Genomic DNA, 22013 nt, shown 5'->3' on the forward strand with positions numbered 1-22013 from the left:
CAATAATCTTGTAATTATATGGATATAGCCTTAAAAATGCATTGATAAAAATTATAAAATTCTATAATATTTTATGTACTAATAAATGAGATAATTGATGAATAATTAAGTTCATCTAATATGGTATAAAATAAAATGCAGAAAATATATACCTGCATTAGCATAATCATGTACTTGTGTAATTAGTACTTGTGTAATTACATCAATTAGAATGTAAGAAAAATGGATTCAAACTTTATTTTCATCACAAATTTTATCAAGATTTTATTTTGATTACATTTTAAATTATTGATAGGTACAAAAATGCTAAGTAAAAACTTATCACTACATGTACAATATTTTGATTAGAAAGATTAAATTTAAGATTTTTAATGAATATAAATTATGCATGATTTTTTATAATTACAGCTTTGATTAAATTTTATTTTAGTAAATGTTCAATGGTTACATCACGTTTACTTCAAGAATAAATACTATTCAATTTAAGAATAAATGGAGTTATAAAATTTAATTTAATTATTCAATTTCTATGACTATTTTATAATATTTCGTTCAAAAATTTGCTCCTTTTGAATATTTTAAGTGAACAAATAAATATTTGTATAGTTCTTAGAACCAGTTTTTAAATCAATTATAAATGATTTTTTAACTGCAAATTTTAGTTTATTGAATATATATATATACATAAAAGGGAAGACTGATAAACTATTTAAGAGCATAAATTTAAATTTACAAATTTTTCTCCCTTGTTTAGGATTATGTATTTTGGAGATGAAATATATAATGATCTGTATATTATACATTTCAAGAACACCCTTTCCTTTCCTTTAAAAACTGTGCTTTATACATTACATTTTGGCAGAAGTGTATAACACTTAAGAATGCAAGATATTAGATGTTTATCTAAGTTAATAGAACTTTAACATGTCTCAGCCTCCCCCAACTCCACTTCTTGGATAATGAAAGAAGTAAGATGTACATCTTAACAGAAATCAAAATAAATAATGCAATTAAAATCATATTAGAATCTTAAGATCTATTGAGCAATGGTCTAAAAATCTGACACCATCTAAATCTTTGGAAACATCATTAACAATTAAAATTGAAAGTCAATTTCTAATCTGTAATTTCAGTTTAAACTTACAAGAGTAAAGATACAGAAAAACAGTTTTGATTCCATACAAAACTGTTGAAGAATAAACACAAAAGAAAATTTAATATAAATCAAAGCATTATAGAAGGTCTGACATTCAAAATAAAACTCGATATTAAATTATCAATTCTGTTTTTATTTGGATATAAGTTGGTTCTTTGAATTGATATAAAATATATTTAGTATTCATTTTAAATCTATATAATAAGTTTTAAAATTACAATAGAATATAAGAAAACTTCTTAAACTTAATCTCAAAAAGAATTTTCCTTTTAAAACATTATATAAATCTAGTAATTGAATATTCTTGCAAATAGTTAAAATTATACTTTTGCAAATGTTATTTGTATAAATATTTTCAATAATTATAAATTTTTCGCAAATAAATGATTTGACAAAAATAGAAAGGTTTTTTTTCTTTTCTTTTGCAATGTAAATGATTTTTCCTCCCCTTTCATTTTATCTGTAAGCATTAACTATCCATTCATAATTGTGATTGTAAAATAAGCCCCAATAAACATTTTCTAATTATCAGGGGTTTGAGTATTGATATAATAAAGTATTGACTTAAAATGAGAAGTAAAAAAAGTATTACTAAAATTATTTAATAAAAGTTTAAATTATTTGTTTGCATGTGGAGCTAAAAAAAAAAAAAAAAAAAAAAAAAAAAATATGAACAAAATAAGAAAAGAAAAACAACTAATTCATTTATTATAAAGTGCTGAAAAGCATTTCTTAACATCTTCATATAAATATAACCCATTCCTTAGTATGAAGTTAAAAGACTAGATTCATCCAAATAAGGTACACAGTTAACAGCAGAGGTAGCTTTACTGTTTTGTCTTGCTTTCTTTGCAGTAAGAATTACAATTTCTTTATATATGAGAAAAAGGAAAAAGAAAAACTTTCCACCCATATGTAACCACATCAATAAAACACAAAGCAAGGAAATATCACAAAATTAAACTAAAATTTATATTTAAAAACAAAAAAAAAATTAGGCATTAAAAAACAATGCATCTGACATCCAAGATGCTTATAAATTGGCTATGTACAAATAATTCCATTCTTAATACCATAAAACTATGAAATAAAAACATACAGAATTCAACCTTCTTAATATAATAAAACTATGAAACAAAAACAACTTATGATACAAGATTTAGCATTTACAAAAAGGTGGGTAATGCTCTGAATCATTAAATGCACCTAAAATTCAGAGCAAACAAAACCATTTTCCTTTAAGAAATGCGATTGTCAGATAGCAGGCATCTAGATTTCTTTAGCAGCTAAATTTTAAGCTAAACAATTATCTAAAATGGAGAAGATCTAGACTATGTTTGCTCAGAATAATGAAGCCTATTTAGAAATGGGAATACTATGTCTATAACATATTTCCATAGGGTGATTTCACATCCCACTTTTTACAAGGAAATAAAGATTTTGTAGTTACCAGTTGCTGTCAAAGCATTCTCTCAACTATAATACAGAAAATTTAAATCAATTAAAAATGCACAGGTCTTAAGCAGCAGAGCTATTTCCGAAAACTTTTAAATTCAAGGGGAAGTTCATAAAACAGCTTCTCAAAAAACTCAATTTTTATCATAAGCAAGAGAAACTCAAAAATTAAAATCTAAAATTTCAAGCTAAACAATAAATTGGATTTGGATATTTTAAAATAGAAAAGGTAATATTTAAATTTTTAATTTGTTTTAACCTAATAATTTTATTTTAAACTGGACATTCGAGATTTTTCAATAAAGATAGTTTGATAAAGCTTATTGTTAATTATTGTTATTGTTAATTTGCAACATATGTAAAATTTTCAAAGCAACCAAATGTGTATTTTATTCCATAAAAGATGCACTTTCAGAGAATGGTAAACCACTATTTAATAGTTTGATAAAACAAAATAGAGAATTCCAAAACAAACTTTTTATACATATATTTAAGAGAAATGTTTCAGTGCAATTGAAAATTCATAGCATTTAAATAAATCCAACTGTAAAAATCAATAAAATTGTTAATTACAGGCTTAATATGGGATGTGCAATGCACCTACATGAATTCTTTACCTTTTTATCTCATTTCTGATCAGAAAGATCTGTTTACATTCAAACAATTCAAAGAAATTTTAATACTGTGCAAGTTCCACATAAATAGCCTGCAATACATCAATAAGTTAGCTTAAAGTTCCCAGTAGTAATCTAACACTCAGAATCAAGTTGCTATAATAAAGAGCTTGAATGACACACAATTAAAATGGTACCGATTTCTAAATCTTGAATATACATGTTTAATAAATCAGTAATGAAAATTGCAACATCTATGTAGAATTATTTGACAAACAACAATCCATTTTTTTTTTATCTTTATAAATAGCTGGATCGATTCAGCATTAGAAAGTATGATAAAATTACGGTTAAAGTGCTGAAAACATTGAACCACATAGTTCTATGCCTACCACAGCAGAATATTTACTCAAGAAATACATAAATATAATATTGTGTGTTTCAAATATATTGCACTCCTTAAAAGCTTATTTTATTATATATATTCTACAATCATTTGTTAAATTGAATAGCTCTTAATCATGAATATAAAAAAACAAATAACTAACTTCTCTCGAAATTATGAGCTATATACTAATTAAAATATCCAAAATAAAACCAAAAAATATCTAAGTTAATAAATACTTCAAAAGAAAAAAAAATTAAATACTTTGTAACTTTAAAATAAATACTTTTTTTAAAGTACACAAGTCTTCCTATTATATTAAAATATATATAGATAAATATATCAGTAGAATCATTCAAATCACGTTCATTTAATGGAAGGATAAAAAAAGAAAAAGAAAAAAAAAATGACAAACATTTTAACAAAAGGGGAAAAAATTCTCAAAAATTCACACATCAAATGCCTCTATAAATTAAGTGCTCTTATGTGAAGATTAGAAAGAAAAATAAATAAATATTTTGCAAGTTGTTGGTAACGTATTCAAGGAGGAAAAAGCAGGGAAATGGAATTATGTGGAAATTTGTATGGAAAAAAACAAAAAAACTGCAAATTGAAAAATTATATTAAAATACTTGTTAATTAAAATAGTTCCTTTCATATTTAAATAAATCTTTTCATCAAATTATTTTTATTTTAAATTATACAACAAAAAATATTTAGTATGTCCTTTATAGTTCATCCAATACCAGAATAAAAGCCAAAAGTAAGATCCATCTATTTTAAAAAGGCATTAGAAAGACTGAAAGTCCAGAAAAATGATTCACAGAGATTATTCATTGCAAATTTAAATAACAGGATTTGAATATCTTCCAATAAAACAGTCTTTGTTACTCAACAGCCAAGAAAAAAAAAAGTAATCGGAAAAAAATAAATTATTAAATATAATGAATTTGCTCAAAAATTCTATAAGGAGAAGGGTATGATAGATTAAAGAATAAGAAAAATTAAACAAAGAAAAATCTTTCAAATTTAAATTCAACATGAAAATTCAATGAACACAGCAATTTATATACCTTATCTCTGAATTTAATTTGCTTGATATCTATTTACTCATATTTTATCCCCTTTAAACTCACAAAATTTTCTAAAAACAACCTTAGTTGATTACTTTATGCTGATTTACTAAAGTTTATAAGTATAAACTATATATTTTAAAAAAAGCTTATAAAAACTATAAAATAATGAAGATCTTTTTCATGTAACAAATTCTCATATATACATTTAAATGATAATGCATTAATTTTCATCCTTTGAGATATTTTCCCAAACAAATTACAATTATCACGTATAAAATATATTGATATACAAGCTTATAACAGGCATTTTTCAAATATAATATAAATCCTTAGATGCTAATTTTAATTTGCATTTCTCACACATTTTTTTTTTTATATTATATATATATATTTTAAAATAGTTCCTGTAAATCCCATCTTTGCATTTTCTCTTATTAAGTATACATTAAAAAAAATCCAAAAATACAATGAATATAGCAAACATTTTTCGAAAACAGGACATTAGAAAGATTTTTTTTTCATTAATTCCTTAATAGTTAGTTATCAAACAAATTATATTCATTAAAAAATATCATAAGTAGGGACATTAGATTTTCATTCTAGTATTGGATATGTTACTAAAATAAAGAGGGGAAAAGGAAAAGAAAAATTTCCAATTAATCTTAAAAAATAATAATATTTTGCTCCAATAGACAAAAAGGAGGGAAAAAAACTATAAAAAACAATTGAGGAAAAACATGGTGAAAACTTTCCATACATGCCAAGAGTAGAGGTTTTAAAAAAAACAATTGTTCCAAAAGATTGTGGGCTCTCAACAAGGTGGGCGGCATAGAGGCGTGGCAGACCCGCAGAATCACACACACACACAAAAAGACATTGACAACAATGCGACTGCAATGGGACTTCTGGATTAGTAATGTTTTCAAGACTTGTTGGGTGCAGTGGAAGAGCGATTTGACAAGAAACCTGCCTCTTCACCACCAGGAGAAGACAAAGCATCCTTGCGTGGGGGCATTCGCTCGTTGATTTTGTCCAAGCCTTTGGCTTCTTCGAAACTTGCTATTTTACGGTGAGGCGAAAATCCTGCCAGAGCTAAATTACAAAGGGAGAAAAAAATATTCATTTATAACATTTTTTTTTCTTAATGTAAATTATTTCAAATGCTTCAAAAAATATTAGGCAACACTTTAGCAGATTTTTTTTTTTTTTTTTTTAATCTTTTATGCTAAGACAAAATGTCAATATACTTGCTTTAAAGAAAAATAATAAATGAAAAATGCAGACTATAATAAAGAAAGCCCTCTCTCTCTCCTCTTTAAATAAATAAATAGAAAATAGAATTTGTTATCCATTTCAATCATTTACATGGTTACCAATATTGCTTGTTGAAAAAAAAAAAAAAATTTCAAAATCAAATATGTGGAGAAGTTAAATTACTTGTGATATGTTTAATGGCTTCCACAAGGAGAATAATTTACAGAATATTTATACCTATTTTTATGCCGAGTCGAAACAAAATCCTGACCCTGTTGTGTTCTTATATTATTACCTGTTATGTCTTAACAATAACTAGATAATCAAATATTATATAGTTATGATTACCAAAATGATTAATCATTGAAATTAGGTAATTCTCTTTCTGTTGAAATTCACTAGCAAGTTTAGATACTGAAAGCATCTCAAACAATTCTTGGCTTTGGATTGACTAAAAATTATTCAATTGTTAATACAATAAGGAACTACATTTCTAGATTAAAATAAACTGATTGATCTCTTTTTATCACATTTATATTTTCATCAAGATTGTCCAACATCACACAATATACATTCTTATTGTGACCAGATAATCAATTTCTAAACTATCAGAGATAGTTTAGTTCCAGTTGGAATAACACTTTAACGATGGGATGAATTATATTTTTTGTTGTTTGAATCGTTTATATTTCAAAAAAAGTTACAAAATGTAACTTTTTATAAAATCCCATCAATCACATCTAGTACAATACTTTTTACACAAACATTTTATATAAAAAAATTTCATTCCTTTGCAATTAAAACTGATCAAATTATGGAACATTGAAAACACTATCCAAGTTGAATTTTACTGCAAACCCATTGCCTCCAGAGAGACTTTAAGGTCATTTGCCAACTGAAATTATGCATTGATGTATTACTAAGCTCAGATTCTTTTAAATAATATTTTTCCACCTTGAAAATACTTCTAATGTATAATTAGTTTTCTTAATCATTTTTTTTTCTTTTGGAAATACAAACACTTTTAAGCAACAACACTTAAGATTTGACATGACTGGGATGGAAAGTATAAATTTTTTTCCTACACTAACTCATTATCTTTAATAATTTTATTTGCAGTTTAATAGAACTAAGAACTAAATCATTCCACAATATAAGCTAGTTATTATTAAAAGACTGGCAAAACTCCGCTGAAATTGACGATAGAACAATGCCATGTTTAAATGAGTTTTTAGGAGAAAAGAACTGCAGCATTCAGAAATTATCAGCCTATAAAAAAAAAATGTCTTATCGCTTGACTTCTGAAGTTTAGTAAAGGCTTTTTTTTTTATGTTTAACATTCTGAAAATTTAATAAAAACCTGCTTTTTAATCTGTATTAAAAAAAATTAAAGAATTTAAAGAAGTGAAAAGTTCAAAAGATTTCTAACCTCATGAAATAAAAATTTAAATTCTTATAATCAAATTCTTTTAAAAAAATTAATTTGAACCTCAGCAAAAAATTAAAAACAAATTAATCCTTTTCTTTTTCAGATGAAGAACTTTAAAACTCACCATTTTGCAACCCAGAACTTCCACCAGATAATGCACCAGTGGGTAAAGTTCCAGTAGGGGTGAGGCCTTTCAGAGCAAGAACGCTTTCACTCTCTTCTCTGAAAAATAATATATATCATTATTAAATCAGATTTTTAAAAATCAATTTTATAAAAGAAATAAGTGCATTTTGTTACACACCACACCACAAATACATTTTGTTACATAAAATGAACTAGGAAGTTACCACTAATAATGAACTGTGTTGGATTATCACGATTAATATCAATCTTATTGATATGTAATATCAGAAAGAGAAATACAGTGTTGAATTAAATTTATAGATGTTCACTAATTAATGAAGTTAGAAATGAAATTACAACTGATAATTAAATTTAAAACTACTCGTAACTGCTTATTTGATTTCAAGCTTTAAGCTATTTAACAATGAAGTTTATACTTAAATTACAATTTCTGCAAAATCTTTTCTCATTCTAAAAAAAAAAAAAAAAAAAACACTTTAAAAAATTTTATTTAGGCCCCAAAAGTAAACACAAATATACCATTATATGCCAAAAGATATTTATTCACTCTAAAAAATATCCATAGAACAAAATTATGAAAACATTTACAAGAATTTAGTACATAATATGAAAATAGATAAGCAGTTGTTAATATTAGAATATTGCAACCAATGAAAAATATTTTGAGCACAGCTAAGGTTAATTTTTCCAATTCATAACTACACTATTTTTCAAAAATTAGAATAAGTAACAAATACAAAATCCTCATTTGCTACTAAACTGGAAAACATTCTTCTAAAAAAATATCTACTTAAATACCTAGTATACAATTTTATATTTAAGTAAAAGACCAAAAGAAATAATGTTATCTAAAGATAAACATTACCTCAAAACTGAGAAGACACGAGCCATTTTTCCTATAGCTCGAATCTTGTTTCTGATAACTTCTTTACGGGCACTTCCAGCACCACCTAAGAAAATAAGACAAAGAATCAGACACAGTATTACTTGCAGTAGGTGGGAATCCATATACATCCAATATGCACAAAGTTACCTGAAAAGTGAACTAGCATTACTTTGCATTTCAGCTATCCACGTAATATTAATGAAGCTCACTACTTAATACTAATGAAAATTACTTAAATACTTTTAATTACAAATAAAAAAATTTGAAATGAAGTTTAAATGCAACTTTAATCATTAAAATATTTGTAATTTACATTAAATGACCTCTTGTATTGCAAATTTCCTAAAGGAAACTTAGAGATATTTTTTGATAAGAAGAATCACATGGACAACTTTATGAGATTTGTTTACATAACTCAAATTTTTTGCACAAAAATTTAAGCAAATTCCTTTAGAAAAGTTTTATAATTGTTTCATTTTATTGTTGATATATAACAATATTATTAAACAGATAACATAGTTTTCTAACAATGTTGCACATAATGAAAATTATTTGATATTTAGAAGAAAGGGGCAATGTGCACTCTTTTCTTAAGATGGAAAAATTCATACATTTTCTCTAATTATTCACATTTACTGAATTTTAAATTTTGAAAACAAAATTCAAGTATATTAATACATGTGACAAATTTAGCTTTTACTTAAATTTCTCCCCTCACTGATTCCCCCTCAAAACATTAACTTCCAAGTCACATGGATCTTCAGATCTCCTCAGCCTCTCAAAAACTAAGTGCTGTTTTAATTGTTTAACTCATTAACATCATAAGCATCAACAGAGTTGTTAAATTATTTATTCTCTTTTACAATTACATAAAACCTGCAACATATTTCCTAAAAACTGATCACAAATTAATATATTGAATTATCCTTAAACTTTAGACATTAAATAAGCTTTTCATTTATTTTAAGTATGTCAAAATCTAGAATAAAATTATTTTTAGTTTCAACAAGACTTCAATTCCAGTAAAAGATCCTTTATAATACAAACGATGCCTATATTTCATATACATATTCAATAAGTAGATTCCAACTGATAGTTTCATATTTAAAAGAACCATTTTAATTAGACAGCAGAGAAGTATAATTACACACTAGGGAGATAAAGACTCAATAAATTATATTTCCAGTATATAAATTTATGTAGAGTTTATGGTTTGCATTCTAATAAAAGAAAAATATTCAAGTGAATGCAATGTGTTACAATTTACTTTATTTTGAAAAAACTAATAAAACAGAAAAATTTACTCAAACACAATTCAAGTACCACCTAGCTAAATCTATAGATATATTATTTGTGATAAAATCTGACTTCTGCTACACAAACTAAAATATTAATTTTTTAAATAAAACTCAATCGAATTACTGTTTAAAAAAATATCAAAACCGATGGAAAATCAGTTACCTTCAAATGTATCATCTCCTTCTGACATCAGTTCATCATCTGAACAAATATTGAGCACGTTTAGGAGCATTTCAGTTACTGCAAAAAAAGTAAAGAAATCAAATGCCAAGAGAAGGTTTTATTTATATAGTTAGCCAAAAAAAAAAAAAAAAAAAAAAAACGTTGTGTCCCAATATAAAAAAATATAAGCATTTTAAAACAAAAAAGAAGATTTATATTAATTCATTTCTATTAAAAACAATATAAATTGAAGAAACATTTCTTCATCTCCTATCCTCCCCTTTTCTCTTTAGCTAATTAGTTTTATTATCAATTGAAAATGATAGCTCTTTCTGAACAATATATTTACTAGTACTTTTAAACTAATATTTGTTATTTAAAATAGAGAAAAAAATCAATTTAATCACATATTATAACAGCAGAAACTAAATATGTTATTACAAATACACAAATATATGCAGTGAATTTTTAAATTTTAGAATAATTTCAGATTTGTAATTGAATCCAACCATATTAAGACCTATAAAATGACCTTTCAAAAAAAAAACTTGTAGATATTACAATGCTAATTTAAGAATAAACTGTCCTATGAAAATAACCAAACAAAGAGCAACTTCAAAATAAAGGATAGGGATATTTAAATGTGAATTGCATGTTATATGCATTTACTCACCTTTTTCTCCTACAAAAGGTAGAGACCATGTGAAGACATCCATGAAATTTGGCAACCAATAAGGATGGGGAGAGCAATTGAACTGACGAATATTCATAACATTGTTTTCATACTTCAACACTGCAGCTATAAAAGAAAAAAAAAGGGGGAATGAATATTCCATCAAAATTAAATCTAAAAGTTAAATTCACTACTCTGACAATTAACCTTAATTTACATACAGATATCCAAGTAGACACATGATGTTAGTATACCATAACAGATAAATACAGAATTAAATGGCATTATAAACCAATTAAAATCAAGCTTTTTTAAGTTTAAGTTTACAATGTAACATGTAGATTTATTCAAATTATTCTGAGAGGATAATTGTTTTAATATTTTTAGAACCTTATGTGCTTAAAACCCATTTTCTTTCTTTGGTGAAACAATATATGACGATGCAATTGATGTGATTTTAAGAACTGCAATTTATTTTCTTCGCCAAAATAATACGAGACAAATATAATAAGAAAATTCAATATCAATGTTGATAATACTAAATTTTTGGAAATTTAATAAACAATTGAAACAAAGCAGCAGATATCAATGAACAGAAAATACTTTGAATTTTAAAATAGTAAAAATGATGGCTTTTCTGCAATGACTGAATATAGTTATGGTTTCTTATAAATTAGAGAATGGTAAAACAGAAAAATTTTACTTTTCATTAAGTAATAAACTCCTCTTGTATCAATTTTACAAAAAAATTTAGCGAAAGTAAATTTACAGCAATAGAGCATTACACAGATTTAAAACTTATACTTCAACTACATATCTCTAGTCAAATATTACAAAAAAAAAAAAAAAAAAAAAAAAAAAAAGACTGTAGTCAGGACCTTAATACAAAAACCGAACTCAAATTGTTTGATTTTTTATCTAAGATTACTATAAAAACTATTAAAAATAAGAACTGCGAAGTTTCATAATCCCATATTATGTTTAGAAAAGCATTCTTTGAAAAAAAGTTTTTTTAATTTAAGTTTAAAAATGAAAACAAAATTTTTAATTTTAAATATGACCCAAATTAAGTTCTAATACTTAATGAAATTACCTTGGTACATATATTAAGCACTTAAAAATAAAAATTTAAATAAAATATATGTTGAAAGCATGAAAAATATACCTTTGTTGTTGTAAACATCCAAGTAGTTGGGAGCAGAAAATATTGTTATGAGAGAGGGAAAACCAGTTGTTTGACTCTTCCGGTACATACGGTAGCTAAAAATACAAAACAGCAGAATTGGACAACAGGTTGGACACTTCTATTTACATAAATTTAAAGCAAATTAGTTGATAATATTTAGAAAAGAAATTTTAAGTACCAATACAGATTTAAAACCATTTTCAGCATTTCAATATTTTCAAACACAAAGCAATACATAGTGCAACCAACATATTATATATGTGTGTATGTATGTATTGATTAATAAAAGACACAAAGCTCATAGACTATTAAACCTTTAAAAGTTTTTTTTTTTTTTTTTTTTTTTTTTACAATCAGCATAAAAACAATAGGTTTTCTACAATATATTATATTTATTTATATATAGATAGATAGATAATTTCAATAACTCTTCTTAAGATAAACCAAATCAGAAAGTAGTCAAGATTTAGTATTACCATCCCCAGTTTAAAAAATTTTTTAAATACACGATTTGAATTTTAGAAATGTATCATGATCAAATATTGAGAACAATGTTCAAGGTGACATACTATTACTAAACACTAGATCACATCAATACAATCACATTCAAGCTACCTTATTAGATATAATGGAACAGGTATACACACAAATTAGATTTTTTTTCTCAATCTTGTATGGGCATTTTGAAATTTGAACCTATTATTTTTTTAATTAAAAAAATAATAGAATTCCAAATATTATCAATATAAAATTTATGTTTTTGTTGCCTTTCCTGCAAAGTATTTTTAATTTTGTTTCACTTTTTACTTTTAAAGAACTCCTACAAATCAAATGTAATATAAATTTTAGAAAAACTATCAGATGATGAGATCAATAATTAAATGTGGAGGATATGCAAGCATCCACTTATAATAACAGCTGTAAAAATTCCAAGATATTTTTTTAATGTTTAAATTCAAGATAAATTAATGCACAGTAAGCAGAAATATGAAACTTACCCAGCATCTTGAGCTTCATGGGCTCTTATGACAGATAATAAATTATTATGTTGCAAGAATTCACAGCATGCAGCATAGCTACAAAAATAAATTTAATATATAAATACATGATTTTTCTTCAATTGTTCATGCATTTGTTAAAACAATGTTATATATAATTCCTACCTGTAAAAATATGAGCATCCTCTAACACTGTTGTGGCTGAAATGTTCACTGTGCTTTTCATTTCCAAAATCCTCTAATGGATCAGACCACAACAGATCACACATAGGGCCAAATGCGGGTGGTTCTTTGAATCGATCAAGCTATAAAAGTAACAATAAATTTATATTTTCTCATTAAAAGTTATTAAAAAAACCTACTTGAGATTACAAGTTTCTGAAAAATTAAAATGCTCTAAATATGTTTATAAACAAAAACATATTTGTACATTTAAATTGCACATTAAAAATTAACTTAATATAAATTTTCCAAAATTAATTTTTTTTTTTTTTTTTTTTTTTTGTCCTTTTTTCAACATTTGAACCAAGTTTTAAAAAAAGAATCTCCTTACTTTTGTCAATACTATCAATTGAAAAAATTATCTTAATAAGCAGTCATCTATACAAAAGTCCATTTGCCTTCCACATACAAATATTTTCAAAACAGAAGGATAATGAATACTTTAAAAGATGTGAAGAAAAATTATGAAATTAAGTACTCATGACTAAGTATAAGGTCATCATAATTTAATCAGTATTTTAAAATAAATACATTTAAACATTTTATTAAAGATATTTTTTTTAAATATAATTTGGCAATCTTTTTCTTTCTTAAAAACAATTTTAAGTATTGATTAATACTTCAGATTATTAACTTTTTTGTCCAATCTATTACAAAGCAAGTTACACAGATTGTATATGCATATATGGACAATGATCTGCATTTATAGACAGAAGCCTTGAAAAATTGCTTAATCTCATTCTTAAATAATAAAATTAAACACCTTCTATTTAATTTTAATTATAAAGCCAGATACAAATGCACCAAATATAAACTGCATACACAATTATTTTTTTTTATTTTTAGGTTCTAATTACAGATAAGCTTTTGAAAATAAGAAAATGATTAAGATTTTGATCAATTTAAAATGCTTCGCAAATAAGGGATCTGAATACAAATTAATAAATCTTTCACAATGGTCAATTTGATTTTATGTATACACATGAATAAACTTTTTAAACAACATTATCTTCTGCAATTTCATTATTAGCAATCTTAGAGTTAATCTAGATGATGAAATCAATTGCAAAATTATGTGTACATGCGTTGATACCTAATAAAAATCTGATTGAATGATGCATTTAAAAATTAAAGTAATAGAATAGCCCAAGAACATTTCTACAAGATTATCAATGAAGAAAAGTTACAATTTTTCATATTATTTATTATACTGCCAAAGAACTAAATAATATATAAAGATAATAAAAATGTTTTGCCTAAAAATTTAATATTACATAACTTTTTAAAAATTTATTATAAGTCAGAAAACTATTTGTTAAACATTAACACTAAATGATGATTGAAGATATTAAAGTAAAATTAAAACATTACAAAGATTATGATGCCACAGTAAAATAAATATTAATTTCTTTAAATACCTATAAACATGATTTGCACATCATCCAAATCTTACATAAATAATATACTGAATTTCCACAATAGTATAGAAGCTGTAGAATACATAAAAAAATATTAATGAATAAAGATGGGAATGTTACCCTTCTGATATCATCCAAATTGTGCACTTCAGGTGAAAGTCCGCCATGAACACAGAGGAACTGCTGGTTCATCAGAGCAGATAAGGGCAAGCAATCAAAGGCATCCATGCATGCATCATAAATACGCTCCGAATATTTTATTTTACCTACAAAAAAGGCACTTTCAAACATTTCAAAAATATTATTTGAAAGACAAATAAGTTAATTATATCAAAATATTACTCAGCTCTATAGACTATTCATTCATTACCCGAATTAATAAATATGAAAAAAAAATCTTAATTTAACTCAAACATAGATCTGCGTAAGCACAGTACACTTATATTCTGTAACATGTTAATAATAATAAATACTCAAAACAAAATTTAAAGGATAAAAATGCATGAAATAGCATACAAAAATGATAGCATAACCACCAAGATGCTTCTTTAACATTAAAAACAACATTTAAGTTAGGTAATATAGTATATATTCATAAATTTCATTAGAAATTACTTCAATTTTTAGAACTACAAAAGCAATTTATCAGCAGTTTTCATTTTCTTGAAAAAAATGAAAATAAAATATATATAATATAGATTTCAAACCTCAGTTTAAAAAAAAAAAAATCTACGAATAGCCCACAAAAATTAACTTCATTCATTATTTTTGAAAATTAAAATTAAATTATTTCTCTTCTCCCCTTAAAATGGCATTTTTAAATATATATTTTAAAGAAAAAATTTATTACTTAATATTTCACATATAAAGATAAATTTAACAGCTATAAACATCCTAGAAATTAACAAATGAACATAACTTACACTCTGTCTTAAAAGTAAAATACTCTGTTAAGTGCCTGCATTCATGATTTCCTCGTAGTAAAAATATTGTGGTGGGAAAGTTTATTTTTAATGACCAAAGGTAAAGAACACACTGAAAAAAGAAATACGAGTCAAAATATAAAATAAATGTTCTCTTTGGAATTATGAAAAACATTTTGAATTATTTTTATACATTTATAATTTCTAAGTTTATAATTAAAAAGGTATTGAGATACAAAATTTTCCATATTATTTCTGCAGATTCATTGTTTCTTACCATTAATTTCAGAAGAATTCATGAAGGAAAAATAGAAAAAGAAATGTAAACTTTAGAATTAATTTTTTTATTAGTATTAACAATGAAAACTTTCAATTTATTTTTTTAAAATCATTTCTAATTTTTCCTCAAAAGTGTTTACTTTGGAATGGAAGAATTAAGACTACACTAAAAAAATGCTATACATTTTCTCAAGAATTTCAATAATTAAACTAAATTTAATTATATTAATAATATTTCAAATTTAATAATATAAAACATCTACAGCATTATTTCTTAAAGAAAAACACAATCAACACATTAATTACACAAGTTACCTATTTCAATCTAACATTATCAATTTGATGCACGGTCAAAAAAATGCATACAACTTTTACTGAATTCAATTTGAATTATGCAAATCAAGTTTTACATAGAAACACAATTTAAGTAAAATGCTTTTCAATATATCAAATACATTAGATAAAATTTGTTATTGTAATGGTTCAGTTATCCCACTTGCATGCAAGCTTTTAAATATTTATACTTATAAAAAAATAATTAAAGAATCAGAATATGATCATTCTAAAAAATGAATCAATATCAAAATTCAAAACATTTAAGAAAGCAAATGATTATATTAATATTCCATTTCCTTCACAAAAGAGAAAATAAGTGGCGGGATAATTATTTTGCAATATAAGATTCTACAATAATGATAATGACAAATTTATCTTTGAGCTTATGTTAAGTATCTGATGATCCTTACTTTTGAAGAAATTTATATTACTTCAAATAAATATGAAAAATAATTATTAGAAAAAAAAAAACAGCAAGACAATATTCATAGCAAACACAAATACATTTTTATTATACTAACCTCTATGCTAAAATAGCCTCTATCAACGTAATCGCCCAAGAACAGATATTTAGTTGTGGCTGGAGGTCCACCAACCTCAAAAAGTTTCATTAGATCATAAAACTGGCCATGAATATCTCCACAAACTGAAATTTAAAGGTTATAAATGGGCAAAAAGTTAGAAGTCATTTGTCTGTAAATGTAAATATAGAGCATAAATCTTCCTTACTCAAGAAAAATAAAGCATGTAGCTTCCATTTTTTAACATTGATAATCAAAATTAAAAAGGCAACACATGAAGATCTGGTTTGGTTTTGTGGTACTAAATCATACCTTTTAAAATAATCATAAAGATTTTTGTGAACAGATACATATTTTTAACAGATTAGGTTCAATTACTTAAGAGGTACCAACATCTTCAACAACAAAATTACAGCCAGCTCTTGCACTAATAGCAATTAAGTAGAATATTCCTCCATTAATTTACCTGCATACTTCAAATATACTACATTTTACTTAGCTTTATTGTATAACGGAAAAAAATATCAAACCTCAAGAAAGAGACTCAATGAACTGAGCCTCTTGCAACTCTTGATTTAGAAAAACCACTTATGAGGCTAAGACCACATAGTTTGTTATGTTTTTTTTTTTTTTTTTTTTTTCAGTTTTTTTTTTTTTTTACATCATATTGTAAATTGCTATATTTGTAAATAATTTGGTTCACATAATTATCTAAACTGATAAAAAGAAAATGTACAACTAATAATTTACAATTTATGATAAAAAGGCTTAATATTAAAAAATTTCTCTGAATTTACAGAAAGCTTGCATTCTGATACATAAACAAGGATATAGATGGAACATAATGTTTGTCATTCTAATGACTTTCTGCATTTTTATCTTTGATGACAGTTTTTCTTTTTACATCTATTCAACTGGTTGTTTTCAAAATGGGTATTGCAAGCCTTTATTCATTCCCAAAAGGAAAAAACAACATAGTAGGATTATCATGCAAATCTGATATTATTCACAAACTGTCAAAAAGTTTCTTTTTTCTTCAGTGCCCTTTTTAATTACATAATGAATTGATAAATAAATTTCATCAATAAATAAAAAACTTTATGATTAAAAAAAATTATGATATTCTATCCAGTTTATTCAGAAGAACATACCTGTCACAGGTGCTTCAATATCTATCATAGTTTTCTCAGCTCGCAAGAGAGCAGCTCCTTCATTGATTATTTTTAAAGCACAGTTATCATCTAATCTGCCTTCCAAGACAAAATGTTGTTTCAAAACATCCATTCGAGGTTTATCAGTTTTGGAATCAAAGACTTCACTAATAGTCAACTTATGACTGGGCGGAAAAGGAACACCTACAATAAGAATCAGACATGAATTTTACTTAATTTTTTTAGATATGTACATTATACTATAAAGAAGCACAAAAAAAAAAAAAAAAAAAGGTAGAGGATTTTTAAAATAGTAAACAAATATATGCATTTGGTTTCAATTAAAAAAGACCAGAAATAAATTCATGAATAATTTATATGTTTTCGAAATCTCCAATATAAAATATGATTTCGCCATATTTTACTAACAAATATCATGAAATATAAAGAATGCTCAGCGATAATTTTTTTTTAAAATTACAAACCATGTTTAGAAAAGATATATATTTTATCCTTATTATTCTCATTTCCTTTTAAATGAAAATATGTCAGATATTTTTAAATTTTATTTCAGACTGCATATAATTATTAACTTACAGGGGAAAATTAGATTTGATAGCGTCTAAAAATGATTGGCAAAATTTATAATTTTACAAGTAGTTGCAAGTTTGACTACAGTGCAAAATTTAAAAATTATTCTATGCGATATATGTAATAAAAGTATATTTAGAAATAAGATTTTCAGTATTGTAATACCACATGTAAAAGTAATAAGTTTATATATATAACTTATGTTTGATATAAGTTCATATTTTTCCTCCCTCGCCCTTTATATATGTTTACACTGAATAGCCATTCACAATTGACTTGATATATGTTTGTAATCTTTATTGCATTTCAAGTTCTTTAAATTTCATAAGCTAATACTGAAGTAAAAAAAAAAGGGAAAAAAGTCTATAGTGAAGACTTTATAAGTAAAATTAATTTATCTCTATTAATAATTAAGATGATAATGAATCTGTATCAATGGCCAAACCATTTGACGCAGTGCAACCAAAGTTTATATATATATATACTTTTGAAATTAGAAATTTGCACTTTTGAGTAATTTTTTTTTTTTAATTTAATGCTTTTTTTTTTTGTACAATTTTTTGGGATAGTTCCAAAAATGCTAAAAACTATTGCATTTTAAATCATTAAATTTTTTTAAAAAAAAACTTTTTTTAATGATATTAATTTATGACAAATTTTTCTAAATTTTGACTTTTTTCCCCCCCTAGTTTTTAACAATTGATTAGTCTGTTTAAATTTGAGGGCAACAATTTCATCAAATATTTAATCGCATGATTTGAAAACCAAAAAAGGATTCGATTTAAACCTGCATAGCTTAAAAGAATAAAAAAAAGTTATAATACAAAATTTTTAGACCATTTATTTAAAACTCAAATTACGTGAATATTTAATGCAGATTATTTTTGTAAAATATTTTACTGTGTCGAGTTCTTGACCACTGACAACCATTTTTAAATTTAAACTTCCAAACTCCCGATAATCAAAATGTAACTTCCACATAAAAATAAAGAATTTTCATCATAATATGCTGATTGTACTTTTATTTAAAATAATCTAACAATTTATTAATGAGCTTCTTTTTCCAACTAGTTGGTTCACTAACATTAATTACTAAAAATTTTAATAAGTTCAAGATAAAATGCACATTTTTACAGATATGCAACTGATATTGTTTTAAAAGCCTTGTACTGTTCTTTTTATTGTGCTATGCAATTTTCATTTATACTATCTTTATGCATCCAATTATACCACAGGAAAACAGTAATTTTAAAGTATGCATATTTTAAAAATTCATTTGTCATTGCTAAGTTCTGAAGCTAAATCTTAATTATAAATCCAATAAAACTTGTTTTAAATAATGCCTTATACTGAAGAATACACAACTCAGGGGAAGGGACAATCTTCATATCTTGATTATGAACAATGGGGGTAAAAAACAGTATGATATATTTAGTAGTAATGAAAATAATTTGAGTTTCACTTTAAAAATTAAATATATTGGTATAAAACAGGTTTACTTTTTTTTTTTTGTTTAAAAATAAAAAAAATTATACAGCAAAAAAAATTAATATTTTTGAAAAGAATTTGACTTAAGGCGATGTAAAAATTTACTTTAAGCTTTAATATTTCTGGAAGTTATCATTGAAAATGACAGAATTTTATTTAATTTTTAATTATTTAAATTTTTTAAAAACTGCATCAAGAAGCATATTTTCATCCTCTAAATTATACATTTGCTATGTTTAATAGCTTTAGGTGACATAGTTTGGTTTGTAGAACCTCAACACACATTTATTTTTATAAATAGTAGACTAATGCTTTCATTTACTGTGTATTAATATATATAAAGAGAGAGAGAGAGATTAGTTAGGACAGTAGAATGGTCATTAGAGGAAAAAAAAAAAAAAAAGAATAAGAACTCACTAGTATAATAGTGACAATATTTAAGCTTGCACACCACAAATGAAAGAAAAGTATTTAATGGTTTGATAGAGATGGATGTGTAAATAGTCATAAAGCAGAAGGATTCACTGAATATGAATTTCATAAAAATGCATTTATCACTCTATATTAATAAAATTACAAATTCAATTGCACCATTACTTAGTATTTATAATATTAATTAAAAACTACTGAAATAACTAATTAAATTCTTAAAATGCCCTCTTAAAATGAATTAAAGCTAAAAGACTATGTTTGTAGAATAATTTTAGAATTTCTTGAAAATAAAATTGACGTCAGAACAAAATAAGTACAGTTAGGAATTTAAAAAAACTGACAAATTTAATCAAAACTAAAAATTAGAAAAATTATGTTTCGCATTTGTGAAATAACATACAAGATGAAAATGATTATATATTTGACATTTTACAAAAAAGGAAAACATTTTAATAATTATTACTTCCTAAAAAATTAAAACTACTCCAAATTATTTTGATTATACCGAATTTTCTTAATCATTAACTCAAGAGCTACACCTATAATAGAATTTTTTTTTTTTCTTTCTCTCCAACATAACAATCATTTATAATATTTGGTAAATCATTTTGTTGTGTTCCGAAGAATTCTCTTGAATTTTTGGATACTGGAATTCATGTAATGAAAATTCACTTCAATTCTGTAAAATTTTAGATTTACAAATTTAAAAAAAAAAAAATGTTTAAATGTCAAACAATCTTAAACAATAAAATAAACATTACAATCAACTTCTTATCAAAATTATTAAACTTTATTCTTCATAGACAAATTTTCTTAGTACCACTAGAAAAGAAACAATATTGTCTCAGAAATGCAATAAAAAATATTTACGATTCACGAAATCAAAATTCAAATTAATTTAAAAAAATAAAAAATGGTTAAGACACACAGCAAAATTTTTCATACGAATAGAAAATATTTATGCATTAAAAATTAAGAGCAGCATTTAAAAAAAAAAAAAAAAAAAAAAAATATTTTTTCAACTCTTCACATTAACGAATATGACACTTACGAAAATAAAAACTAAATGAAAAGGTTGTTCAACAGGGAAATTAAGAAAATAAATATTTTCGTATCCGCGAAATGTAAAAGAACGCTTGTTTCTATATTTACGTACAACAAAGACGAGAAAAAAATCAAACAATACCGCAGCATTTTTATGTATATCTGCCAACTAAGTCTAAAACTACAGAGAAGGATCCAAGAATTACAAGGTTATATACCAGTCATAAAAGGAGGTTCGCGTACTTTATAACTAAATATAAGAAGATTTATTCATTAAAAATTCACATACACTTCTTACTGGAATAAAATTATATCCATTCCATTATTAAAAATATATAAGGAAATGAACTTTGGAAACAGACCCTTTAAAATGTAAGGCTAAAATACTTACTTTTTACAATACGATCCGATGGGACACCTTTAACGTTATTAGATGACATTTTTGTACAAATAAATATATCTCGAAACTAATATGGCTTAATTTAATATTATTAGACTAGTAAGATATATGAAATTAAATGTATATCTAAACATCCATACTGCAACAAGATAAACGATTCGGCACAAGTAAGCAATTTTGCTGCCAGATTTACCAAGAAAAGCATCCCCCACCTGTTAAAAAATAAATGATTATAGATTAGTATAAGTAAAAAATTATAAGCTGTAAGGTACATTGACAATGTTTTTAAAAGGATTTTAGTAAATGCTGACCACAATTTCAAATTATTTTTAAAACATGAAAGACTATATAAACTTTTAAGAAAAAATATAATATTTTAAAATTTAATAATTTCAAGAAATTTACATCTACAAAATTAATAACGAAACCAAAACCAGCATTTTTCGATTTTTTTTTTCTGTATGCAAATTATAGAATTTCATTTATTT

General features: G+C 24.6%; 1 protein-coding gene across 1 annotated transcript; it reads right to left on the bottom strand.

Moving 5' to 3' along the window:
* Positions 1–1847: 1847 nt before the first annotated feature.
* On the bottom strand, positions 1848–21744 carry LOC129989260 (serine/threonine-protein phosphatase 2B catalytic subunit 3-like). The gene is made up of 13 exons (XM_056097653.1): positions 21517–21744; positions 17571–17774; positions 16420–16544; positions 15284–15395; positions 14481–14626; positions 12886–13025; positions 12721–12798; positions 11702–11796; positions 10537–10662; positions 9864–9941; positions 8382–8466; positions 7494–7591; positions 1848–5778 (listed from the first exon to the last, which is right to left on the bottom strand). The coding sequence occupies exons 1-13, from the start codon at positions 21563–21565 to the stop codon at positions 5609–5611; spliced, it is 1506 nt and encodes a 501-aa protein (XP_055953628.1). The 5' UTR covers positions 21566–21744; the 3' UTR covers positions 1848–5608.
* Positions 21745–22013: the final 269 nt, after the last annotated feature.

This window comes from Argiope bruennichi, chromosome 10, assembly GCF_947563725.1.
Source record: "Argiope bruennichi chromosome 10, qqArgBrue1.1, whole genome shotgun sequence".
Classification (NCBI taxonomy): domain Eukaryota; kingdom Metazoa; phylum Arthropoda; class Arachnida; order Araneae; family Araneidae; genus Argiope; species Argiope bruennichi.

Bases quoted from the DNA above. Each gene is read 5' to 3' on its own strand.
- LOC129989260 (XM_056097653.1), bottom strand. From the start codon at position 21,565: ATGTCATCTAATAACGTTAAAGGTGTCCCATCGGATCGTATTGTAAAA. The intron at 17,775-21,516 runs GTAAGTATTTTA...TTCTTATTGTAG, and splicing joins ATCGGATCGTATTGTAAAAA to GTGTTCCTTTTCCGCCCAGT. The intron at 10,663-11,701 runs GTATATTTTTCA...TTTCTTTTATAG, and splicing joins GGATGTTTACAACAACAAAG to CTGCAGTGTTGAAGTATGAA.